Source organism: Periplaneta americana, chromosome 9 (assembly GCF_040183065.1).
Source record: "Periplaneta americana isolate PAMFEO1 chromosome 9, P.americana_PAMFEO1_priV1, whole genome shotgun sequence".
NCBI classification, from domain to species: Eukaryota; Metazoa; Arthropoda; class Insecta; order Blattodea; family Blattidae; genus Periplaneta; species Periplaneta americana.
In genome coordinates, this window is record NC_091125.1 from 155,605,557 (window position 1) to 155,629,917 (window position 24,361).

The 24,361-nt window shown below is 35.7% G+C and overlaps 1 protein-coding gene across 2 annotated transcripts; it reads left to right on the top strand.

Moving 5' to 3' along the window:
- The first annotated feature begins 36 nt into the window (after nt 1–36).
- SC35 (SR family splicing factor SC35) lies at nt 37–24,065 on the top strand. 2 transcript variants are annotated; one of them, XM_069836194.1, is made up of 4 exons: nt 37–363; nt 1,269–1,406; nt 15,293–15,510; nt 22,677–24,065. In XM_069836194.1, the coding sequence occupies exons 1-3, from the start codon at nt 182–184 to the stop codon at nt 15,504–15,506; spliced, it is 534 nt and encodes a 177-aa protein (XP_069692295.1). In that variant the 5' UTR covers nt 37–181; the 3' UTR covers nt 15,507–15,510; nt 22,677–24,065. The 2 variants fall into 2 exon arrangements, with proteins under 2 accessions (XP_069692295.1, XP_069692294.1); XM_069836193.1 differs by lacking the exon at nt 37–363 and adding an exon at nt 656–1,010.
- Nucleotides 24,066–24,361: the final 296 nt, after the last annotated feature.

A 24,361-nucleotide genomic window follows, 5' to 3' on the forward strand; every position in this document is an offset into this window, starting at 1 on the left:
CATGGTAACTGACGTCACACGCTACCCGCGGACGCCATATTGTTGAAAGTCATAATTCTTCTCCGTATTTCAATTTTAGTTGTGAATGGAATATTATTATATGGAGAAGGAAGTTTCTTTTAACTGAGTATAATTTACAAACCACTTTTAATATTGACTTTCACTACAGAATTGTGACAAAATGAGTTACGGAAGACCGCCTCCTAGAATAGACGGTATGATTTCTTTGAAAGTTGGTAATTTAACTTACAGAACAACGCCAGAAGATTTACGTCGTGTTTTCGAAAAATTCGGCAGTGTGGGTGATATTTATATTCCAAAGGACAGATTCTCGCGAGAAAGTAGAGGATTTGCATTTGTGAGGTTAGTTATTTAATTCTTTAGTTTTTTATTTGATTTTGGTGGTTGTAAAAGCCATGTAGCCATACCATACTAGTCAAATGAATGTTTGTATCAGAGATCACACCGTTTGTATACTCTTCATTTCGAAAACAACTGTAAAATATATTATTAGTAGCCTATTTTAAGTGTTATGAGTGATAAAGTGTACTTATTGTAAGGAAATTTGACTACAATTTAGTTGCATCTATGGTGCTTGTATAATGGGACTTAGTGGAATAATTTAGTCGTTGTATACATTAACGTAGTCATATTTTTGTCCGCGTCTTTCCCTTTTATCTCATCCGCCATTTTGAGTTCATTGTGCAGTGAAGTTGGTCTCTTTCGTGTTGTGGATTAGTTGTATCTGAAGGGAGGAATAGTTTAAAGTTTCCACTGTTTGTGTAAAGAAAATTATTCTTTCGAAATTGTTCACAAAAGGCAGCAAAAATGAGCTACGGAAGACCACCTCCACGCATAGAGGGAATGGTTTCCTTGAAGGTTGATAATTTGACCTACCGAACAACGCCTGAGGATTTACGTCGCGTTTTCGAGAGATGCGGCGAAGTAGGCGATATTTATATCCCTCGCGATAGATTCTCACGAGAAAGTAGAGGATTTGCCTTTGTGAGGTAAGTAATGTTAAGAATGACGAAGGCTTGTTATTGTTTGCCTTATTTTGGAAGAAATTAGTATATTAGGCAAGATTTGCGATCTTCATAATGGCGGCGAAGCTTTTGTGTGAAGTTGTTTCAGAAGCGAATGTTCATGTATAATGATTGATGGATTAAATCTGCACATGTAATGTGATGTTTAGGTGTGAGGGATTAATTTACTTTTGGAAATAGTTTTAATATTATGGATCTGTTGCTTCATTTTTTTTGTTTCAGGTTTTACGACAAGAGAGATGCGGAGGATGCATTGGATGCAATGGATGGTCGACTGTTGGATGGAAGGGAACTCCGCGTCCAAATGGCACGATACGGGAGACCATCTTCTCCCTATCGTCGTCATAGCCGCAGGAGGAGGTAAGTGTTTCATCAAATTGTAGGCCGTGAATTTTATTAGCGATTCACAGATTAAAATAATATTTTGTAATGTATTTTAATTTCGTGTGAAATTGAAACAAGTTGTCGGTGTTACAATGTTGTGCAATTCAATTAACTTCAAAATAATGAATGCTGTGAAATAGATGTGTTGTTTTATTGTATAGGTTAGTGTTCTAAATTTTGTTTGCTTTTATTTAGGTTTTTTTTTTGTTTTCTAGTTCTTGTTTTATACAGTGCACTCAACAGTAATGAGAGTGAAGTAGTTAAATCAGGTAGCAATTACATCTAAGACTATCATTATTCGGGTGATGGGGAAAATGAGTTTGAGTCGGTGAGGGAAGCATCTTTGGGGAAATGAGGGAGATAAATTTCAGAACGCGGATACCTTCCTTTTCCTCCCTCTTACGCCAAAATTCCAACATTGTGAACACAAAATAAATTACTGGAACTGAAAAAGTTTCTTTCCGTCAGCATGATGATGCGCATTCGACAAACACATACAAATCTGCTCTTGTTAGTATTTTAAGGAGCAGATCGCAATATAGCGAACGTAGAAGCTCCGCCCTCGGCCCCTTCCACTTTTCCCCTACTAGCTCACCAGACAATCTACGTGATAGGCGAGTGTTGTGTTGAATGCACATTTCATGTGGGTGGGGATAACTTCCCCTACTGGCGTTCGCTATATTGTGATTTATCCAAAACTTTTTTAGATGAGAGTTCCCCAGTACACGACATTGAATTAGCGGAATTCTTGCCTTCCATATTTTGCCTTTTTATAGAAAATTCTATTTTCTGCAATTTGAATTAGCTGCGAAACCATAATAATTAAGCAGCCCGTTCTTAGCGAAGACGGGCACGGTTACAGCATTTCTGGATTTAGTACACGATCCGAAAAAGCGTTCCAACATCAAGTTCTATTTTAAGGGAAAATTTTAGAACACGGACTGCACCTACCAAATTGATCTGTTAGCTATTCCATCTTTTAACGGAAAAGATCCAAAACGACAGAGCCATCGTAGCCGGCGCAAATAATTCCCTAATTATACTTGCGTGTCGCTATGGTAATATTTTGCTTTTGGATAGTCATTGTTTTCAAACTTCGCACTAGACAGGCATCAAAGACTGACCCAGGCCAACATGCAACGATTCTTGGTACAGATTGATAGAGAAGTGACCCTTCCTGTTTCGGTACATCTCATTCAAGTGTCCACTAGGGCTTTGAATTTTGATATGGCTACAGTCTACGCACCAGTAACATTGGAAAAATTGCAAATTGAGAAGAAATCCTGTTTTACTGTTTGCACAGAATTTACTTGAGGCATACTAATGTATTGTTCTCTCATTCTTGCAATGCAGTCACATATCTTATTATTCTACAAACTGTAGATTTATAAACATGAATATAATCCACTATCACATTCTGAAACGCTCCTATTGCGTAATAGCGCAAGGCAATTTACTGCGTGCGATTTGTTTTCTAATATGATTTTATGCAAGAGAGCCATGAATGTGTCTTTCGATAATCTAAATCTAACCTTAAAATCAATACTATCGTATTCTTCTAGAGGATTCGATCTGTCTGTCAGTATTCTTGGTAGATGTTGTAACACATCAAACATAACCTCTACGTCAGCGATTCTATAACAGTAATAAAATTGTTTTATTCACAAAACTTTTCCTATACACACATGAATCTCGAGTTCATTGTGATATGAATATTACATTTCACTTACTTATGATAACATGTCCACGAAATTACTTAATGCTGTCAGATAAAAAAACAAGATATATACGTACAATATGGCGGCTAACGATTCGTTAACAGTTTACAGCTCCGATTTTCGACCTATAGTTTACAGAGTGCTTTAACGAACCAATAGCTTTAAAGGTTGTTCTTGCAACGCTTACTTACGCTAAATGAACAGTTATAGGACAAATAGCGTTTAACGAACCATAAATGCTTTCTTGCAACCCAGCATGGGTCTACACATTGCGATTTTGCAGGACCCGTTTTATTACCTCCTGCCTGACGGGATGCCCTTCATCGGTCTACACATTTCCCACAAAAATGCAATCCCTCGTTTGGGTGATCATAAATTTGAGGCCCAGCCGAAGGTCCGTCATTGTAGTCTGACAGCTAGTCCTTCAAAACAGCAAGCTCTGTGTGTGAAGCTGCTAGTTTGCTTAAGGAATCAATAGAAAGAAGATCCTGGGTTCATTATTTTTGTGTCAATGAAGGGTTAAATTTTAAAATTACTTGAATAAAACAGTATGAAAATAACTTCTTTTTTTTTTTATCGAATATCCAATTTCTTCGATGAACTCTTGTTCATCATCTTTACAGCATTATGTTTCAGAATATCGTTAAGAGTTCTGGTCATCCTATTATCAGCAAAACAATCTCGACAACACATTTTAATTAGGTTCACAGATTTTAAATTCTATAATGTTTGCAGATAAACACGTGATATTTGCCAATTTAAGATGAGTTACAGATAGCCGTTCAGTATTTATGCAAGGTTACTGTAGAATATAGTTTAGGAAGCTCAGTTAAAAAGATAAAAGTTATGGCATTTTTAGGAAAGCATCCCATACGATCAAAGATAATAATTATTAACACAATAGTCAGCCATTTCAGTTATTTGGGCTGTAGTGTAACATATGATAAAAATGTACAAAATAAACTGAATAAATTTCAATATAATTATGTTGTTTGGTCAACTTGCCGAAGACAGATTGGAACCTCATAAGTGACACCAGTAAGGTTTTACTCATGAGTATAGTTCAGTGTTTGGTCACATCTTCCACCTGAAGAAAAAAAACTGAATTTGCTCTCGTCTGTGAATTTCGCTTTGTTCCAGAAAGGATTACAGGTGTTTTCCATATATATAATTTTCTCCGCGAATTCTAATCTTTCTCCTAATGATTTCATTAACAAATTTTTTCTTCTGACTATTACGATATTAATTGTTTTTCAAATAATTACGAACTAAGATCATGATAAATAATACTTTAATTGAACGTGTTAACTCATTTAACTATTTAGGTTATAACCTCTCTTACATCACTGATGAAGATATGTCAAACAAAATATCTAAATTTATAAAAATCACTGGCGTCATTAATGCCGTCTTCAAATCCTCCCATGTTCAGAAACATACAAGGCTGAAGGTATATAAAACACTAGCGCGACCGGTCCTCACTTACGGTAGCGAGGCATGGACAATCAGAAAAGCTGATGAGCAAAGGCTGACGACAGCGGAAATGAGGTTCATGAGACGAACAGCGGGATGCTCTTTGCTGGAACACCGTAAAAATGTGGACATATTGCAGGAACTCAAAATGAATCCTATAGTTAATTTTGTTCAACAATATCGACTTCAGTGGAAAAAACATGTCGAAAGGATGGATCGCACTAGATGGCCTAAACAGATTCTTACTTATGTACCAAGAGGAAAGAGGAAATTGGGAAGACCACGAAAGCGCTGGCATGAGACCGTAACAGATCCTGTAGGGTCTAATACATGAGGGATATGATGATGATAATTACGAACTGTGCTGTCACACTTAGTTGTAGTTCAAGATCAGAGACAATTTTCGGTGCTCTTAAACGGGATTTTTTTTTTTTTCTTAAAATTGCTTTTCCATTTGCTTTGGACATTTTTCTTGAGCAGCAAGTTATTTTCATGCTTTCCAATTTTTTTTTTCTTTGGCCACTGGAGACTGAACCCCATTGTGAAAAGAAGTTCCCATGATCAAACACGTAAGAGTCACAGGCCTAATCGTCACTGGAGTTTAAACTTTTCGAATACTTTTCAGTTTACACAATTACACATCTTACGAAACTTAAACGTGTCTTTTTAAATATACATATTTTTAATTTTCTTTTCAATACTCAATATTTCCTACACTTCGGTATGTGCAGAAAAAATGTTTCATGTAAACAAGTGCATTATTCTACAATGTTATAATATTTCTTACAAGTTTGTCGGTGTTCGAATACTTCATTGACTGTAGAGTGCAGATCCACAAAAATACGGACGACAAAACTGCTCTGTGTGGATGCCCTGTCACTACCTGAATGCTTGAGTTGTAGTTGTAGCGGGATCCTGCACTGTGTGAACGCCACCATTTGAATCCACGTGTTGTAGTCGTACATCCCGCTGTGCGGCATCCTGCATAACTGCAGCATGCTGTAGTCCCATCCCGCAAGCTCCGATTCTGCGGGAATGTGTGCACCGTTCCATTTAAACCAATGTGTTGTTGTCGTCCTGCAAAATCGGTCCCACAAAATCGTTCCTGCAAAATCGCTATGTGTAGACCCAGCCTTAGGCCACCGTGGCAGATGCTGGTGGGATTACAATGCTTTCTCTTACGTTGTTGCCCTGAGAGGTCCATGTGTCGATGGAAGGGATAACGTTATGAATGACTTAATGAGAGGAATTATGATTAGTAAGAGAAAGGGACAGCATTGGCTATAATTAAGTAGGTGAGAGTAATGCTTGGACGGAAGTAAACTGATCGTATGTGAACTGAAATCTTTCGATTCTCCAGTAATTCGTCGTAGGCCTCTCGCCAAAATTTATTATTCAATTTATTATTATATATTATATGTTGGATATGAATGTCAGTTTGTGTACATTATGTATAGGGCCCAGATTTTTATGTACCTGTGTAATTACCAGACATCGGATTCTAGGGCAAATGCCTATTTTGTTTCTTTAGGAGAAAAGTAAAAATAATTATTAATATTTGTGTTTCATAGAAATTGAAAGGTATTCAAAGAGTTTTATAGTGTCCTAAAACGGTTATTAGAGACTAATTTGTTAATATTCGCCTAAAAATGCCTAACTCACTGTCAAGTTTCGCATTTTACTCTTACTTCTTATAATTTATACATGCATTCACTGCGAAATTTAAGGCATTTAAAAAGTGGAAAGTTTGCTTCACACCGGCCATGAAACCATTGATAAAGGAAACAAAATGTTTTGAATCTCACGACACTCGCAATAGATTTCACCGAATTTAACATGTTTGGAGGCATAAATGCCGACAAAGAACCAACCTTAGTTTTGAAGCAGGCAACAATCACAACATGTGCTGCTACCGATTCAGAGATATACTATACTATAAAAATGACTGTTTTCGGTCTGAAACCGATTAGCTGTACTGCCCTTCAGAGTGTCATAAAATCACAATTTTTGGAGAAAGAGTGTTTTTGAAATATTTATGAAAAGTCGTAAAACTGCGAATTGGTAGGGTAAACCGTTACAAAATATTTAAAAGAATGGCCCTCCTAGTGTCAACACTACCAGGAAATGCAACAATAAGTGGAATTTTGTATTTTTGTCCAATTGAATCTCAATAACAACGGTTCATTTGAATGCTCGTTAACAGTTGCTCTTTCCCTCACCTTATTTGTGTTGAGAAGTTTTGAGTGGTAGGACGTTTTCCTGTGAAGTTTAACGCGATAATGCCGAAAAATATAAGTGCAAAATCTACATTGATCCGGCAATGGCTAACAGAATATTCAGAATTCACTTATGATGGAGAAATAATATTCTGCAAGATTTGTAGCAAACAGGTATGTAACAATAGTTGAAATATATACATTCTATTAATTTTAATGAGTAGGCCTATAATATTTATACATTGACTGAACTATCCTGAGGTATAATTCTTTTTAAGACCACTACACTTTAACCTTTTAATTTCCGATAGTTAAAGTATTTGCAGGTCATTAAAATTTTGATTGTTCGAACCCACTAACTTTGTGATAGAAATACGGCAATACAACAATTAGGATTTTATTTTAATTCGGTTTACTTTACATTTTTAGATTTCGCAAGAAAAGAAGTGCCACCTAAAGCAGCATGTGCAAGGAGCGGCTCATAAGGCTAAAGCTCAGCAGAAAAATCAACTGCAACAAACTTTACTAACACAGCCTACAATTGAAAATCCGGTTTTAAGACAGTTTTTACAAAAATACTGCAAACAAAATATCCCATCTGAGTCGACCCTAAGAAAAAATTACTTAGACAGAATATACAATGAAACTTTAGCTTCCATTTGGGAGGATATAGGTGATTCTTACATATGGGTCTCTGTGGATGAAACCTCAGATCATATGAATAGGTATATAGCAAATATGGTAGTAGGAAAACTTAGTCCTGATGGACCTTCGATTCCACACCTCGTATGTGTTAAGGAACTTTCGAAAGTGAATAGCCAAGCCATTGCTTATTTTGTAAATAAAGGCCTACAGTCTTTATACTCAGGTAATATAGACGATTCTAAAGTTCTGTTGTTTTGTACTGATGCTGCCTCATACATGGTTGCTGCAGCTCCACTTCTTAAAACATTTTATCCTAACCTCACGCATGTAACCTGTCTAGCACATGGCCTTCACAGGGTTTCTGAAACAATCCGGAATGAATTTCCTCTTGTCAATTCGTTTATTTCTAACACAAAAAAATGTGTTTGTAAAGCCCATCCAGGATTTCAATATTCAGTGAGAACTTTCCAGATATCCCACTCCCACCTCAGCCGGTTGTTACACGATGGGGAACCTGGATTCAGTCAGTGGTGTATTATTCTAAGTATTTTAAAGAAGTGGTCACAGTTATTGATAAATTACCTGAAACTGATAGTGCAGCGTGTGTGAAAGCAGTGAAAGATTGTCTGAATGACTCACGAGTGAAAAACGATATTGCCTACATAACATCAAACTTTTCTTTCATACCTGCAAGCATTGAACAATTAGAACGTGAAAAACAATCTCTTTGTAACCAAATAGCAATAGTAAAGCTAACTCAAGTGAACATACATTCTGCTTTGGGCGAAACTGGGAAAAAAGTTAAAAATAAGTGGGACAACGTATTAAATAAGAATAAGAATGTAGGATTTTCACTGTTGGAAAAAGTGTCAAGAGTGATATCGGGGGAAAGTGTAAATGTTCCAGTAAGTATTGATGTTTCTATTGTACCTAATTTAAAATTTGCGCCTCTCACATCAGTTTCGGTTGAAAGAAGTTTTTCTGCTTTCAAAATGATTCTCAGTGACAAAAGGCAAAGGTTAACTGTGGAGAATTTAGAAAAAATTCTGGTGGTGTACTGTGCAGATAATTATAATAAAGTCTGAGCATGGAACTGAATTTCAATAACTTAAAATGAGTAATCTTGATATCAATAATCATTATTTCATTAGTTTCAATATATTAAATTTGTGCAGCTTTGTTTATAAATATAATATAGTATTCTTTTTTAATGTATAAACATACTTTTTTGTGCGTATTTTAGTGTATAACTAAAAATTTCAGTGAAAGAAATAAGTATGATACCTTGATGTGCCTAAAATGCCTATTTTCATTAAAATAGAGCCTAATTTTACAAATTTTGAGCTTATTTTAGGCGCCTAAAACTGCAGTTTTTAGTGCCTAAAAATCCGATGTCTAGTAATTACCGATGTTAGACAAAATACCTTTTTTAAACTGAGTGTATGTATGAAGATCTATTAGAGATAAACACGTTTCTACACATTTGGGAACAATAGGCCTAATTTTTATTTTGTCTTTCTTGCCTATTTTGGCTCTCGTCTATTTTAAGGTTAAATGTCTTTTAGCCTTTTTATGTCATTGTAGATTTTCTATATTTTTAATGCATTGAAAATAAACTGCACATAAATCATATAAAAAAAAAACAAAAAAGAACGGTTGTACAAATTAAAAATATTTATTTACTTCACACAAATATTTGTTGAGAATCTTATTCTCTAGCAAGACATATATGTTTCCAAGAATTCGTAAATTTTTCTCCGCTACAGATTTCATCTTTTAATATGTCCCTTAACAAAGATGTTTGAACAGTATGACCCTCAGTGTTCAGGTCACTTCGGGGTTTACCAGCGAAAGAAAGGGGATGAGGGAAGTATTAAAAGCAAGTCTTTAGGTTCCGTTACTATTGTCGCTTACACGCACAAGTCACGTGTAGTTTGAAGTCTAACCCCTTCTCACACCCCTCTTTTTGAGACAATACATAGTCGGCTTTTCCCGATCTCTGAAAGAAAATAGATACAGTCCTTCTGAAATAAGTTGTTTTAAGTTAGCTCCAATCACTTCAATAGCAGTAGAAAGATCTTTTTCCACCATAAACGTTCTCTCTGACAAGTAGCTCACTATGACAGTTTGACAACTTAAAAAAAAGCATCTTGTTGTGACATGTAACCAAGGAAAGTGAGTACCGTATGGGATAGTTTATTAAGTATTTGTCTATTTTTTTCTTTCCATGAATAGTAAATGCCTATTTCACTGCTTATATTTACTATTTTTAGTGCCTATATGCCTGCCTTTTTTAACCAAAATGCCTAACATATGGGCGCTAGTAATTACATATTATATTCCAACGTAGCTGTATATAAATAACAAATCTTTGCGAATCTTGTAACTATCATTAATATATTAAAATTTGATACATTTTTTTTTTACACATTTACCCCACATTACATATTATGGCTTGGTATTACATAAATCTACATATTTAGGCGTTTTATTCATTTTTACTTCTCTAAGGGGGGGGGGTGGATTTCTGCTGGGGAAGTTTACAATTTGAAATGCACAGATTTAAAAAGCCTTTTTATCTATCAAAGAAAGGATATATTTCGGGACAAAACATAAACGCCCATGGTTGCAGAAAGTAATAAGAGGCACTCACCTCATACCGTCCATTGTAAATATGAGTGAACAAAAGGCAACCTTTCTCATACAACTACCTTGTATTGTAAAAATCACTCAGAAAGTAGCGTTGCCTTCGTGCGGTGGAGTGGGATGAGAACGACATGATTTGTCTCTAACTATAATTTTTCTGCACACATCGTAATAAGCCATTCCCATGCAATTTGCAACTTTACCCACCCACCCTCTTCCTAATCCTTCCAGGGAAAACCCGTGTCAAGTCTGATATGAGCCGCAATAAAGTAGCCAACTTTTGAAAAAAAGCTGGAGTAAAGGAACAAACTAGAAAGATGTTGATAGATTAAAATAAATAGCTTTTCAGCTTATTGCTTGACCTCTTTACCTTAAATTTAGTAGACCTGTACAGAAATGGGATTTTCCGAGCAAATAGTTTGGTTCTCGGCTGGAATAATCCTATCCTTCTGAATGAGACAGGAATGTCACTTTTCAAACAACAGTTTGTGAAATATTGTTAAATGTTTTGTTTTATTTAACGATGCTCGCAACTGCAGAGGTTATATCAGTGTCGCCGAATGTGCCGGAATTTTGTCCTGCAGTTCTTCTTTTACATGTCAGTAAATCTACTGACATGAGCCTGTTGCATTTAAGCACATTTAAATGCCATCGACCTAGCCCGGGATCGAACCCGCAACCTCGGGCTTAGAAGGCCAGTGCTATACCAACTCGCCAACCAGGTCGACTCAATTCGTGAATGCCTATAGTTTGAGGTTTTAGTAGGTACAGGGAGCAGCTAAAATGCATGTGTCCCACATCTCTTATTTTCTCCTAATCCAATAAAGCGAAAGAGTGCTTGCAGTACTGTTGTGTCATTCATTTCACCTAGTTCTGTAGTTTTAGTACTTACAGTATAAAGTGCAAGTGAGAGTATCTACTGCTTTTAACTAAAATTGCCCCTGTATTTTCAACCCTAATGACAAAAATAAAATCATGGATTGCGATGGACGAAGCTTTTACTACAGATGGGAAAATAGTAATGTGTCGAGTGTGTGGTAAAAAAGTCGGGTCCTCTATGAAATCACAACTGGAGAGTCTTACCTATCCTATACCTGCCAGATATTGATATTAAATATTTTCACGATTTTACATATTTTGGTACATATTCAGCTTATTTTTCTTACATAAATATGTACATATTTCACACCTTGATATTACATAAAAATCCGGTCCCTATTTATGTATGAAGTTAAGTTCAGGGAGGAGAGAATCTTGACGGGCAGACAATGTGACGGAGCTTACAGCTGTACATAAAAACATACAGGTAAATGTTTTTATTATTATGTTGAAAGAATTTGAAAGCAGAAAGTAGGATCATGTGTTCCCCAATGTATACACTTCACGGAAGGTAATAATGGAATGAAAGAGCTTCCTTTATGCAATAATTGAATTAAAAAAAACAGGTCACTTCTGAAGAATTAACCAACTAAATGTGTTTATAAAGAAAAAATGCTATAATAATGAATCACAGAGTAACTGGGCATTCTTTTAAAGTGCTTAATGTCAAAAGCCGAACTTGCTAGTGGAGTCTGTCTCGCTGGTCTCTGTTACTACTGTCCACATTTCACGAGATGATCCGAGCAAGGAATGCAAGGTTTTCCCCCCACTCTCACAATCAAACATCGAGACAACCGGGTTTGTGTGCTCTATGCCCACGTGCATCAACGTCGGTTAGTGTAACCACGAGTTAAAATTGTCACCTAACCTCTGGTTAAGCATTTTTACAGTGGATCGACCTCGGTTACGACTTAAATAGGAGGTTAACCACAGTAATCTATAACCGGCCATTTTCGAGCGGTTAAAGGAGATAACCAGTGATTAGTAGAGCAAGTAAAGCAAAATGGCGGCCAGAGCCACAGATGTTTACTTCGAAGACGATTATTATTGTACAGTAATTGAATTACTTGGATAGAGCGTGGGCGTGAAGTTTCTTTAGTGGAAAGAGAGAATCTTTACGAGGAATTAGGTGACAGAAAATTTCAGGAGGGATTTTGTTTATCAAAATCTACAAATGACTCACTTGCAATAACTCAAAAACAGTCATATTTCTTCTGTTGATCACCTCCTTATGTTAAGATTCTATGTAACTGTTATTTTCTGTATTTTAAGAGGGAATACTTGAATGTCTCTTTCTCTGTCACTGGCTGAACAAAGAGAGGTTATGGATGGATCTTAGGATAATGAACAGTAACCTGGTGTAAATGGGATCTTAGGTCGTACACACATTTTTACTAATCTTCTGCATCCTTTTCCTTTATGTATATTCCTTCTTTATTATATAATATATTTAAATCTATTAAGTAAGTCTATCGATACTTAACCTCACATTGGGATATAATCGTTTTTGCATTCAATTTTCTATTTTGTACGATTTTAACCTGACAGCAATGAAAAACAAAGAAATGCAACTCGCAAATATAACAGCGCCCAAAGGCAAACAAATGCAACGCGAAAATGTAGGACATGTTCACTTCGATGTAGAACGGAGTGAGCGCAGTCGTTTTTAGATGTTGACTATTATCTTTGCTGTGGTATGAATGCTTTCCTTTAGTCATTTTGTAGAAACAGTGTACCATCATAGACTTTGCTCTGGTTAAATGAAGTGTCAGCTAACTATGTTTAAGTAATCGGTGATTATGAATGGTGCACAGAAATTACATTTTAACCACGGTTACTGTTTAACCGTCGTTTCGTAATCTATGATTACTGCGTTTTTAACCGATGTTGATGCACTTCGCCACTAAACTTTCACTATCAACTACAGTGAAAACATTGTCCCTCAGTAAAACATTTGTATCCGGATTATCAATTCATACAGGCTACATATTATACATTTAATATCTATAATTAAGTTAATTACGGAAAGCAATTATTCAGTGACAGTGTTATACTACACCAGTCAATGTAAATATTATGTTTGGTTTACAATATAGTAATTACTAATACTACTACTACTACTACTACTACTACTAATAATAATAATAATAATAATAATAATAATAATAATAATAATAATTTAATTTATTAACTTAATTATTTAGTTTAATAAGATTTTTTTTAATATATAGAAATTAAAATTTTTACGAGTATAATGCTGCATGTTATTTAAATGAAATATTAAAGCTTTATGTATACTTTTGAGCTAACTAAAGTATTAAATTTGTTCCCCTCTCGAAGGCACGCCTGTGGTTAACTGAAGTTATTGTAAGTTTCAATAATTTAATGTTGACATTATGAGAATATTATTAAGTCAGTGTAAATGAAATTAATATTAAATTACAAAAAATAAATAAATACCTGCCTATTTAGCAGCCCTTTCTGTAGCATTCATCAAAGGACACAATAATCTCTTCTGCCTTGCTTCTTCATCACACAGCTTTATTACATTCGCTATACTTTGTCGTGTTTCACTATGTATAGTTTTTCCATTTTTACACTTTGTAAACATTATGATAACTGATATGTGACACTATTGAAGTCAAACAGAACTCTACTTCCCTTTAAAACTACTTAACTAAATATTTCACTGACTAAACAACTTCGTAACTCATTGTCTAACTAAATTACTAATTAAGATAATTGCCTAATTAAAGCGTAATGCAGCCAATCTGGCACGATCTTTAAGTAACTTAAGAAATTAAAATCCTACTTAAGAATGTTTTAATATAAACTACACTTGTTATCCACAGTATTCACAACACAAACATCATACAATAAAATCTCAACAGTAACTAAAATGCTTGCAAAACCAACGTTTTCTGTGTCACTGAACTTTGTCCCAGCCAGTCAATGCCTCCACCCTCATCTACCTGCTCTTTCAGACGCGCTGAGTTATTGTACATTTCCTTACCCTCGTCTCTTATCCCGCAAGGACCATTCCCCCTCGCAGGGATCATCTCGTGAAGTATGGACAGTATGTTGGCCGAGGTTTGAGAGTTCAGACATAACTGAGGACTGTGAAATCCTTAGCATGGTTTTTTCCAGGATGGAAGTAAAGCTGGCAGACCAGTGTCGTAGATTTTCTGCACAAAAAGAAATGTCCCGAACATAGGGCAAAATTTGACCATTTCTGCTCACGTTGATTTTCGAAGCTGAATAACATAAGGACCACAACCTGTTCTCTGCTTTCGCATTTTAATTTAGTGCTGTCATTATAAAGCAGGATATATGACGACCACTTCAGTTCCAAAAAGAGAAGTTACTGATGTTACCATAGTACTGATTGTTATGAGAGATCGTAGATAGATAGATATTGTTATGAGATCGTAGATTGATGATCGTAACTTGAAACTTCGGTGGTGTATAAAAGATGTTGGTTGAATGTAATGATGTTTTGTGTATTTTTTTTAGTTTTTATAGCTTTTCTTTGAGGACATGCTGAGTTGTGTATTCCATTTTGAGAGGCCTTGCATATTGTTGATGAAGTTCTAATTAAGAAGTCAGGTGTGAGGGGATACATCCCTTTACATCTCGGTAACTATATGTTATCCAATTGTATTGTTTTCTCTTCTAATTTCATATTTCGTACCTGTTCTCGTCGCCGCTCATGAACAAGAAGTTGTTCACGCTCAAGGTCTCTGTTTATTTTCAGATATTGTTCCCGTACTCGCCGCACACACACCAGGAGGAGTCTTTCACGATCCCGTTCCCGCCATTCACGCCCAAGATCTCCATTTAATTGCAGATCTCGTTCCCACTCTCGTCCCAGTTTACACACCAGGAGCCGCTCACTTTCCCGTTCCTGTCATTCACTCTCAGACCGCAGACCACGTTCCCGCTCTCGTATCCGTTATAACAGCTCTACACGCTTCAGTGGTTGCAGATCTCCTTCCCGCTCAAGATCTCCATTTAATTGCAGATCTCGTTCCCACTCTCGTCCCAGTTTACACACCAGGAGCCGCTCACTTTCCCGTTCCTGCCATTCACTCTCAGACCGCAGACCACGTTCCCGCTCTCGTATCCGTTATAACAGCTCTACACGCTTCAGTGGTTGCAGATCTCCTTCCCGCTCAAGATCTCCATTTAATTGCAGATCTCGTTCCCACTCTCTTTGTTTACATACCAGGAGCTGCTCCCTTAACCGTTCCCGCTATTCACGCTTAAGGTCTCCATTTAATTGCAGATCTCGTTCTCGCTCTCGTCGCCGTTCACGCACCAGGAGCCGCTCACGTTCCCGTTCCCGCCATTCACGCTCAAGGTCTCGCCGTCGTTCTTACACCCGTTCTCGCAGCCGTTCCAGGTCACGTTCAGACAGCAAGAGCTCTCGCGGGAAATCTCATTCCCGTAGCAAATCTCCACGTGAAAGCAAAAGCAAGTCCCGATCTAAGTCGAAGTGAACAGGTGAGTACTTGCATGCAATATACTTACCGTATTTTGTGTCCCTGAGTATTAAGTTAAACACAAGATCCGTCTATGCTCATCTGTTTGAACAATTAATTAGAAGTTATTTGTACACATTTTGTTTAAATATTTAACGTTTTCGACTCGACTGAATCATCTTCAGAAGTTATGCCAATGAATACATAAATCTGTGTAAATATATATGTGTGCAATCTAATGTGAAACACTTACAATTAAACAAAGTGTGAACATCTGTTCTGAAACAATACAATTGAATCGGTCGGAGCTAAAAGGAACTAAATCAAAATATGCAGTTTTGGATTATGCAACAATTTGAACAACTGATGTCATGCGCATCGAACGGTGGAAGAAGGAACTAAGACTTATAAATATTCCTTTGTCTTCTATCATATAAAAATATAATATTTGTGTTATTAGTGGAATGTTTTTTTGCTTCTCCTGAAAAGTTGTGAAAAGTGACTTAGTTCCTTTTAGCTCCGACTGATTCAATTGTGAAATTAAAAATTTAAAACATCGATAAAATGCTTGTATAAACTGTTATATCAGTAAAATATTAAAATGAACTATAAACTACGATGTGTTGAACAGTTTATGACGGAGGATGGAAAATCACTTATTCCAGTGTAGTTGTGTGAAGATTGAACACAACTGCAATATAAACACTGAATGAGAAATATATCATATGGATAAGCAAATCATATGGTAGGCAGACATTAAATGTCAAATGCACAAGTGTAAAAGTTATGGAATACAGTCAACTCTGGATTAGTGAACCTCTGTGGACTTGGATATTTCGTTCACTATATCGGAAGTGTCTCTCCCCTAACCTTAAATGACAGAAATGAATGAAATTGTGAACAAGAAAATAAAATATTTTATTTTTGTGGAACGGATTACACTGTATACTGTAGGCCTATACCATTACAATTGATTTACTTGAACTATGCTATGGACCCACGTCCGCTTGGGAAAGACCAAGTTCAATGTCACTTATAATATTCGCCTGATCTTCCAAAGGAAGCAGTTTATGCTTCGACATATTTATACCACAGTCTGCTATATACAGTCGCGAAGCTTGAGGTGTTTTTTTTGCAAATCTCGTGATAAAGCGCTCCAAGCGGTTAGCAACTAGAAACAATAGACTGTCCATGGTCGACTTTGGACTGTGTCGTATTTCTATAGAGTGCTAGCTCGTTGCGTATTTCACATTGATGCTTGTGAAATGTTCGTTATTGGTTGTAATGAAAATGTTAATGGCTAAAATATAATAATTTGAATAATAATATGGGACAAGGAGGAGACATTTGTAGTGCTATAAATTGTAGCAACAGTAAGAAAAAGAGCCAGAGTTATCCTTTTTCGATTTCCGAAAGATTCAGAAAGGTTCCTGGGTTTCCACAAGAATGCTGTGCAGAAATAAAACTCTTAATTTTGAAGTTCTTTGTGACTGTTAGGATACATTATATCCTTAAATTTCACAATGGAATGTTTCAGTCTAACCAAAAGGACATTAGATACCGGCTGCTAAATTTCCAGAGAAATAAAGGTTAGGTCTACTTTTTTTTTTTTTCAGAGGATATATTTTTTAATTGTAGCTATTAATTTTATTATTTTTATGTGTTATTTTACTAAACACTTAGAAAAATTAAGTATGTTTTAATGAAATTTATTGATCACGTTTTATTTTCAATTCTGGTGGGATTATTATTGCTTAGGCCTACTTTTTTTTTTTTGAAGGACATGTTTTTAATTATAGCTGTTAATTTTGTTGTTATTTTTATTTTTTGCTTTACTAGAGACGTAGAAAAAGTCTGTTACAATAAAATTTATTGATCACGTTTTATTTCCAATTCTGGTGTGATTATTATTGCTTAACCTCATCCCACTTTGTTAACTACGTAAGCCTACACTACAAGTACTGGTACACGTAAGTTACGCCATTAATTCATATTTCCATTATTAATGTTGTAAAGGGAAATGCAAATTGATATTTATTGGTTTCATAGTTAATTATTGCTATAATCTTGAATGAGTGAAGCTATTATAGTAAATTTCAGTTCGTTTTGCACAAACAAAAATTATATTAACTTATTTCTTGCAGGTATCTTCAAGTTAATGGTGGAATTTAATATACTTCATTAAAATAATAAATTAACTTTATGCATTTAATATTTCAATAATGGAAGGAAGGTGTTAATTTTTCCAAAAGAACACAACAACGAAAGTGTAACATATTTTGTCGTATGCTAGGAGAGAGATCTGCGATGATGAGGCGATAGTAGCGATCCTAGTGGTGGGCAACCACCCATGTTTGCATATTTACTACATATTGAGCTTCGCGACTGTATATAGTAGACTGTGTTTATACAGTACATTCACTGTTTGAACACTAGAAACAGAAGATCAGGTAGAAATGACAAACGCTGTTATGGTGTGACTGCGTACTCAGCCTTGGAATTTCCCGGGTCTCTTAATGGAAATTGGAAGAGGGTTGATGGAGTTTGAAAGCCATCGAAATCTTACCTTCATTTATGATCTGGACATAATTGTCCGTCCATTTTTAATAAAAGGCAATTTCATTTTCCATTGTTTCGATGCTATCCGCCATAAGGGAAATGTTTCTGAAAACAAGAGGCAACCCTTTGTTGGTGGAGGATTAGAAATAACAGTAGAGTAGAATACCTGAGAACAGAATGGCAACCCTTCGACGGTGGGGTGAGGCAAGGTCTTCACGTGTTGCCTGGTTTTACAGTACAGCTCATTGTCTAGGAATCAATTTGTCAGGATACAAGGTTCACTATAACAAGCAAGGGTTCACTATAAACGGAAATATTATAGTAATATGCGTTACAAGAGCGGTATGTTGATGTTTTCATGTTCGAGGAAAAGATTGAAAAAGCAAAACGTAGTTGAGCTTTTTTAATTTCCGAGAACATGAAAACAAACATACCGCTCGTGTATCGTACATTATTTTGTGCGAAGATCGTTTATTACATACCTGAAAGAGGAATTTCTAATTAGTTGCAATGAAATCTCCATCTTGGTTTCTGTTCAATGACTGCAACTTTTAAAAACAAAAATATCTATCTTCAAATTGTTGCTATAAAATGTTTGCTGTGTTTACTATATTCCAGCAGGCCGTGATATACGTCTGTCTTTTTTTTTCCCCCCAGTCTATAAATGCGAACTTAAAACAAACGGTAAGGTTATGTAATGATTTATTTTTCATTTTAATATTTTAACAATATTATTTATATAACATATTGCAGTAATAACATCGGAATCTGGAATCTTGTTGATTTTTTCACGGCTTCCTTAATGTTACTTGCATTACAAATGCAGTAACTTTTGTGGTGTTGTAGAGTTTACTTAATTTTTGCAAATATTTAAAAACAATAATTGACAGTGCAATTTAGGTGAAATTGCAGTGGTAAGTTTCCAATTTATAATTATTACTATGTTAAACGTCTCTAAAAATATGTTAAAAGCCTAAAGCAGTAAAATGAATATGGCGCTTAAGCGGTAAGAAGAGGGAAATTGTTTTGTGTGTGACGTTGGGAATACTGAATGTGGTATTTCACACTTACCGCGTATTGGTGTTGTGCGGAAAGCAAGCCAATACGCATGATCTCGCACAAATGTACTTTTTAATGTATGTTGGTTGTGACAAATGATTTAGGTTTACTATAGCCGAATATTCACTATAACTGAGTTCATTATATCTAGAGTTGTCTGTACAATTCATCAAACTAAATTAAGAAAATTTTAAACCCTAAAAGATTTTCATTATAACGGTGGTATGCATACATTAATCATACAATGAGATGAAGTGTTATGTTTTCACCAAAATACTTAGAAACTATTAAGTAGTGTATAATCACAATATGATAGTTACATAGAATGAAGTACAAAATCTTGTTACAAATTTCCACTAAGTGAAGTGTGGATGTGGATGCACGAAACAGTTACTGTCTTGGGTCTGAAATGTGTATGTATAAAAGTAGAGTGAATTGGAAGAGTAAAGTGGTTCATTGATGTATCGGAGAAGTATCTCAAAGTTACAAAATGAGCACAGCAATGATTCCGATGTCTTCAATGGATAGATGACAACTGTTAGGGGCGCCTTGTGTACAAATTTTAAGTGACAGAAGGTAGGAATGAGTATTGTTTACTTAACCCTTAATATTAACTCAGATCACATATTATATAACAGATTGCTCAGCCTTATATAGTCTTTGATGGCAACAACTTCTATCAATTTCACTATGCTGCCATCTAGCTACTGCATAAAAAGACATGTCATAACTCTCATTTGAATTTCATGGAACAACTGTATTTCAATCGACAATGACTTTCTTGTGATGCGGGTCTCATCAGAACTGAAAGCTAGAAACGGAGTGGTCTAGCAGATGGTTCATAGTACTTATGGGTTAATACCAGTTACCATTTTATGGGTTGTCATGGTAACCAAAGTTAACCTTGAAAGTAGCCATCACTGTTTTATTCCCCCTACTCTCTTCATTCAAACTTGTGGGCAGTGCTGCCACATTATCGAACATACCGCGTGTGACTGACTGGCTCCTAGCAATAGCAAGTTGTCAGCATTGCTGTGACAGCAGACCGATAAGCCACAGAGCTAGTGAGCTGTCAGAAGTCGAAAGAAATGTTAATTATACTACAATATGGGACATTGTATGACATGCAAAGAGAGTGTTTTCAGATTACCTGGTGACTTTATAATGAAAAGTACTTCATTCTGATAACCATGCCTTTTGACCTACCATTACTAGTTGTGATTACAGTTTTTGTGTCACAGAACAAATTCAAACACACAAGTACACTTTAAAGAATTATTACATTTTACAATAAAACACTTAACACTAACAATTGAAAAAAAATGAAAATGTAAGAACTAGGATAATGTGAAGAAATCACTTATTTTTTTAAGTGTTTTTTCTAAGTACATTTTTCACAAATTGGTCTACTTCCGTCAAATACTTCAGAATTCTTTCTGAAACATTTTCAGTCTTCCCCAGGTAAACTTTTAAGTTTGTCTACACATTTCATTGCATCCACAGAAGAAATGGTTTCTACTGTAGCCCTTCTTTCTCCTATTCTACCTCTTCTTCTCCTCCTAATGGTAGTTACATCAACAGAGATTCCACAATTTCACTTTCTGTTAGCTGCTGTGTTGTTTCTATTGTGACATCTACTGAAACATAATCCTCAAAAGAGAAGGATGGAGGAATTTTCAATTTCTGTACTGCTTCTTTCCATACTTCACAGGCCAGATCCTGCTCCTCTTCAGTTTCCAAGTTGCTTGGAGAGTCCAATGCCAAATCGGGAGTTTAATATCGATTAGTTCATTCCTCATGTATATTCAGTATTATCGATAGTTATTGCTGTGCATATTGTAAATTTATTCCAACTCAACAATGTAACTTTTATTCAAAGCAACAATAATTATCACTCTTTACAATTTAATTTCACTCCCGTCAACAATGGGATTTGCTCTCCACACAGTAACACAGTATTCATTAGTGCACTCCACAGACGACAATGACAATTTACTTGGACTATTACGAACAACAATGAACTGTTAATCTTAACTAATATTCACAAAGCACTATTTACAACACAGAGCTGTCAGTTCTCAGTTCACAGCTCGTTTGTCTTGGCTAGTTCTTCTAGCTCAGTCACTCGCGTTCACAGAATCTCGAACCCCAGACCTTCAGAGACGATCCGCTGAACTTCGAACTCAGGTCCCCCAACTGCGGTCCACTGCACTCGAACTCCTGGCTTCAGGCTCCACAGTTACGGACACAACTCAAGTTGCGCTCTGGTCTCGAAGCTGGCTTCACTGCTATACAAAACTGGCTGCTTGCTGTCCACTGGCTGTAACAACACTGGCTTACTGACTGACTGACGTTCACTTGCGTCTTCTCTTTTATAACCAAACTATAGTTTCTAGAGAGTTCGCGAAAGATTCCACTCTCGAATAATCTGGATTTCCACTTCGACGGACTTCTGGACGATTCGGGAGGGTCCGTCCCCCCTTCACTCCGCACGTAGCAGTTTGCTTCCTTCCACTCTTGGCAAGCACCAGATGCGCGCAACCTCCCCTCGCCGCGTCGCCGTAGAACACCGCCCCTCTACCCTCTCAGCATCCAGATGCTCCCCTCGCTGCCACACCTAAGCGACCAATGGTCACACGTTCGAACCCCGGTGTAGCTGTCACAATATCAAAGATCGTCAACAAGTAAGATATCACACTTCATGTTAAGGCAAATAAAACTTCAAAATCGTTAAGTGGTTTAAGAAAAAACATTGTTACATTGTTTGAATTTGTTATAAATGGTTGACTACTTCTGTCATATTGTAGTTTCAAGCCTTATTGGTAACTGTGGAATGTAATGATCGTAACTTTATCATAAATACTGAATATTGTTAAAATGTGTTAGTTTAAGCAGATTGGAAAGTTTGTAGTGGGAAGCAAGATGGAAAATGAGTGAATCACTCCTATTGAAGATGTGACAAATTATATTGTGTGACATCTCAAATTCAAAGCTTAAGGTGTTTTCCTTTCTTATAAGATGAGTATAATAGTATATTATGATACAAGGTTGGAAAGTGCTTTTTACAAAATTGAGAAAAAGTTTGAAGAATGAGCGGAGGGAGTTTTTCAATTTCCGAGATATTCGTAATGTACTTCACAAACGTGTATTGTAAGCATTTTTTGCACGATCACATTTCTAAAATTGCAAATACAATATATTGTGCATTGAAAATTTAGAGCAATATTATTCCAAAGCCTTTGCAAAACTGTACTGTAATGGTAACTAAAGTAACAAAAAGTGCAGTGCAATGGGTCTGTTTGAGTGTAGTTTTATGTTCTGAAAAATGGTTTCCCTAGTAACAAGTTTCTGTGTGGGAATTTTAACTTTCAAGGCCTAACAACAGTAGCTGTAACTGCAGCGAAAAACACGATTGTGCAAAAATGTACCATAGTTTGTTTGAAGTTCCAGTATATATGAGCAACCATATGATTTGTGACAGCCATTGTGCTCAGGGAAACGAAATGAGATATGAATTTGGCTTTATTTTGAACTACATCAAGTTTATCATATATGATTCTTTTCTTGCAGGGTGATGGTGGCTAGGTGGTTGATTCAACACTTTATATTTAGTGGAATAAAGATGGAAGCAGACTTCTGCATTTTGAAAGGTACTGATTACTCATAGTGTTGGACAGAAGAATGTTATTGTACCTAACTTTGAGTTACTTTCTGTGTTAACGTGATGTTTAATCTGATAACATGATCATCAAAGAAAAGTTCAAAATTACTGTGCTTGTATAATTTTACGTGTATCTGAGTTATAAAAAAAGTCTTGCAATGTCTGCCCCTCCTTGCCAGATATCGAAGATTCTCTTGTACTAATTGTGAATGTTTAAATCGAGTTGGAATTATTTGTATATGGATTCCACTCTTCTCAGTGTTTAAAATGTATTAAATTTTCTGTTCAATCGTATTTAAGATTTTTTGATTGATTGCTTAGTGCTTTGTTTTCAGTCAAAATTTACTGTATATGTTTTGGAAATATGGATATTTGTTTAAATAATGGACGATGATTGTGTATCAGAACCATTCTATAATTAGGTTTTTTCCCTAAACAGTGTACAATTCATAGCAATGAAAAGGGACATTTTTATTTGTAGCATGTTGAACACCATACTTACGTATACTGACACATTTGTCTGCATTGCCTTTATTAGTAATCAGGTAATGGGACTACCAGGCGCTATGTTGAAAGTCAGCTGGTTAGACTACATACATTTTAATAGCTTTTCCCTATGAAATAAGAGTATGAAATCTTTCCTGTTTCAATTGGCTGTTGAGTTGTTTTAGTTTGGCGAATTTGAATTACAAAACAGATTTCCATTTACTCGAAAGTCGGTCTCACAAAATGCTGTAGCATAGACTTTTTTGAGATACTGCTTCTTATGTATGTAGCACTTTGAACTATTACTGCTTTTGTTTCCATTTCCGGTTCTTGGACAATTCTTTTTGTACCACAGAAGGAAATTGGCAGGATTCATTACGCACATGTGTGTACTCAGATTATCGAGTAGATATGCTTTGTTGCTTTTCTTCATCAGTAGAACCGTAATGCTTCAATATTGTGCATTTTAAGTTTTCTACGGTACCCATTCCTTTATTCATATTCCCTAGCTAACATTTAAGATTCTCATGACTGTGTTGGTATGGTAACAGTTTATTGTAACATTAAATTACGAGAGTATGTTATAACTTTATAAATGGCTAACTTAAAAACAGCCATAGCTTATAATAGAACAGGAATTATATAGGTGTCAAATTTTTGTAATGTGTTTGTATTTTTTACTTTGGTTCAAATATCAATAGCAAGTTCATAGTTGTACAAGAGTTTAAAAAAGCTGAAGAATTAGGTTTAGTTTTGGTTTGTTGTGTGTAGTTACAACATTGTATTACTCACATAAAATTAATGTACAATGACACAGTGGATTTACTTGGTAAAAACATGCATTCCCCACTTATCTAGTGATGGCCTGCAAGGCTTAATTCCCTGCTATGCATAATGAGATTGCATTTGAGTTACCAATCTCTTTGAAGATTGTGCGATATTTTAAGTAAAACTGAAATTTATCATGTTCTGTATTCACATTCTGCGGATTTATTGCTTCGCTAATAAATGTTCGTCAGATCTTTTGTGACAAAGATATTTTGGTGGACTTCGTACAGGAGTTTTGGATGTGTTTTTGGGCAAAAAGTAGACATGTTCTTATACCAAT

Excerpts from the sequence above, each read along its gene's own strand:
- SC35 (XM_069836194.1), top strand. The coding sequence starts at position 182 with ATGAGTTACGGAAGACCGCCTCCTAGAATAGACGGTATGATTTCTTTG. Across the intron at positions 364-1,268 it reads AGAGGATTTGCATTTGTGAG|GTTTTACGACAAGAGAGATG; the intron begins GTTAGTTATTTA and ends TTTTTGTTTCAG. Across the intron at positions 1,407-15,292 it reads CGTCATAGCCGCAGGAGGAG|ATCTCGTTCTCGCTCTCGTC; the intron begins GTAAGTGTTTCA and ends ATTTAATTGCAG.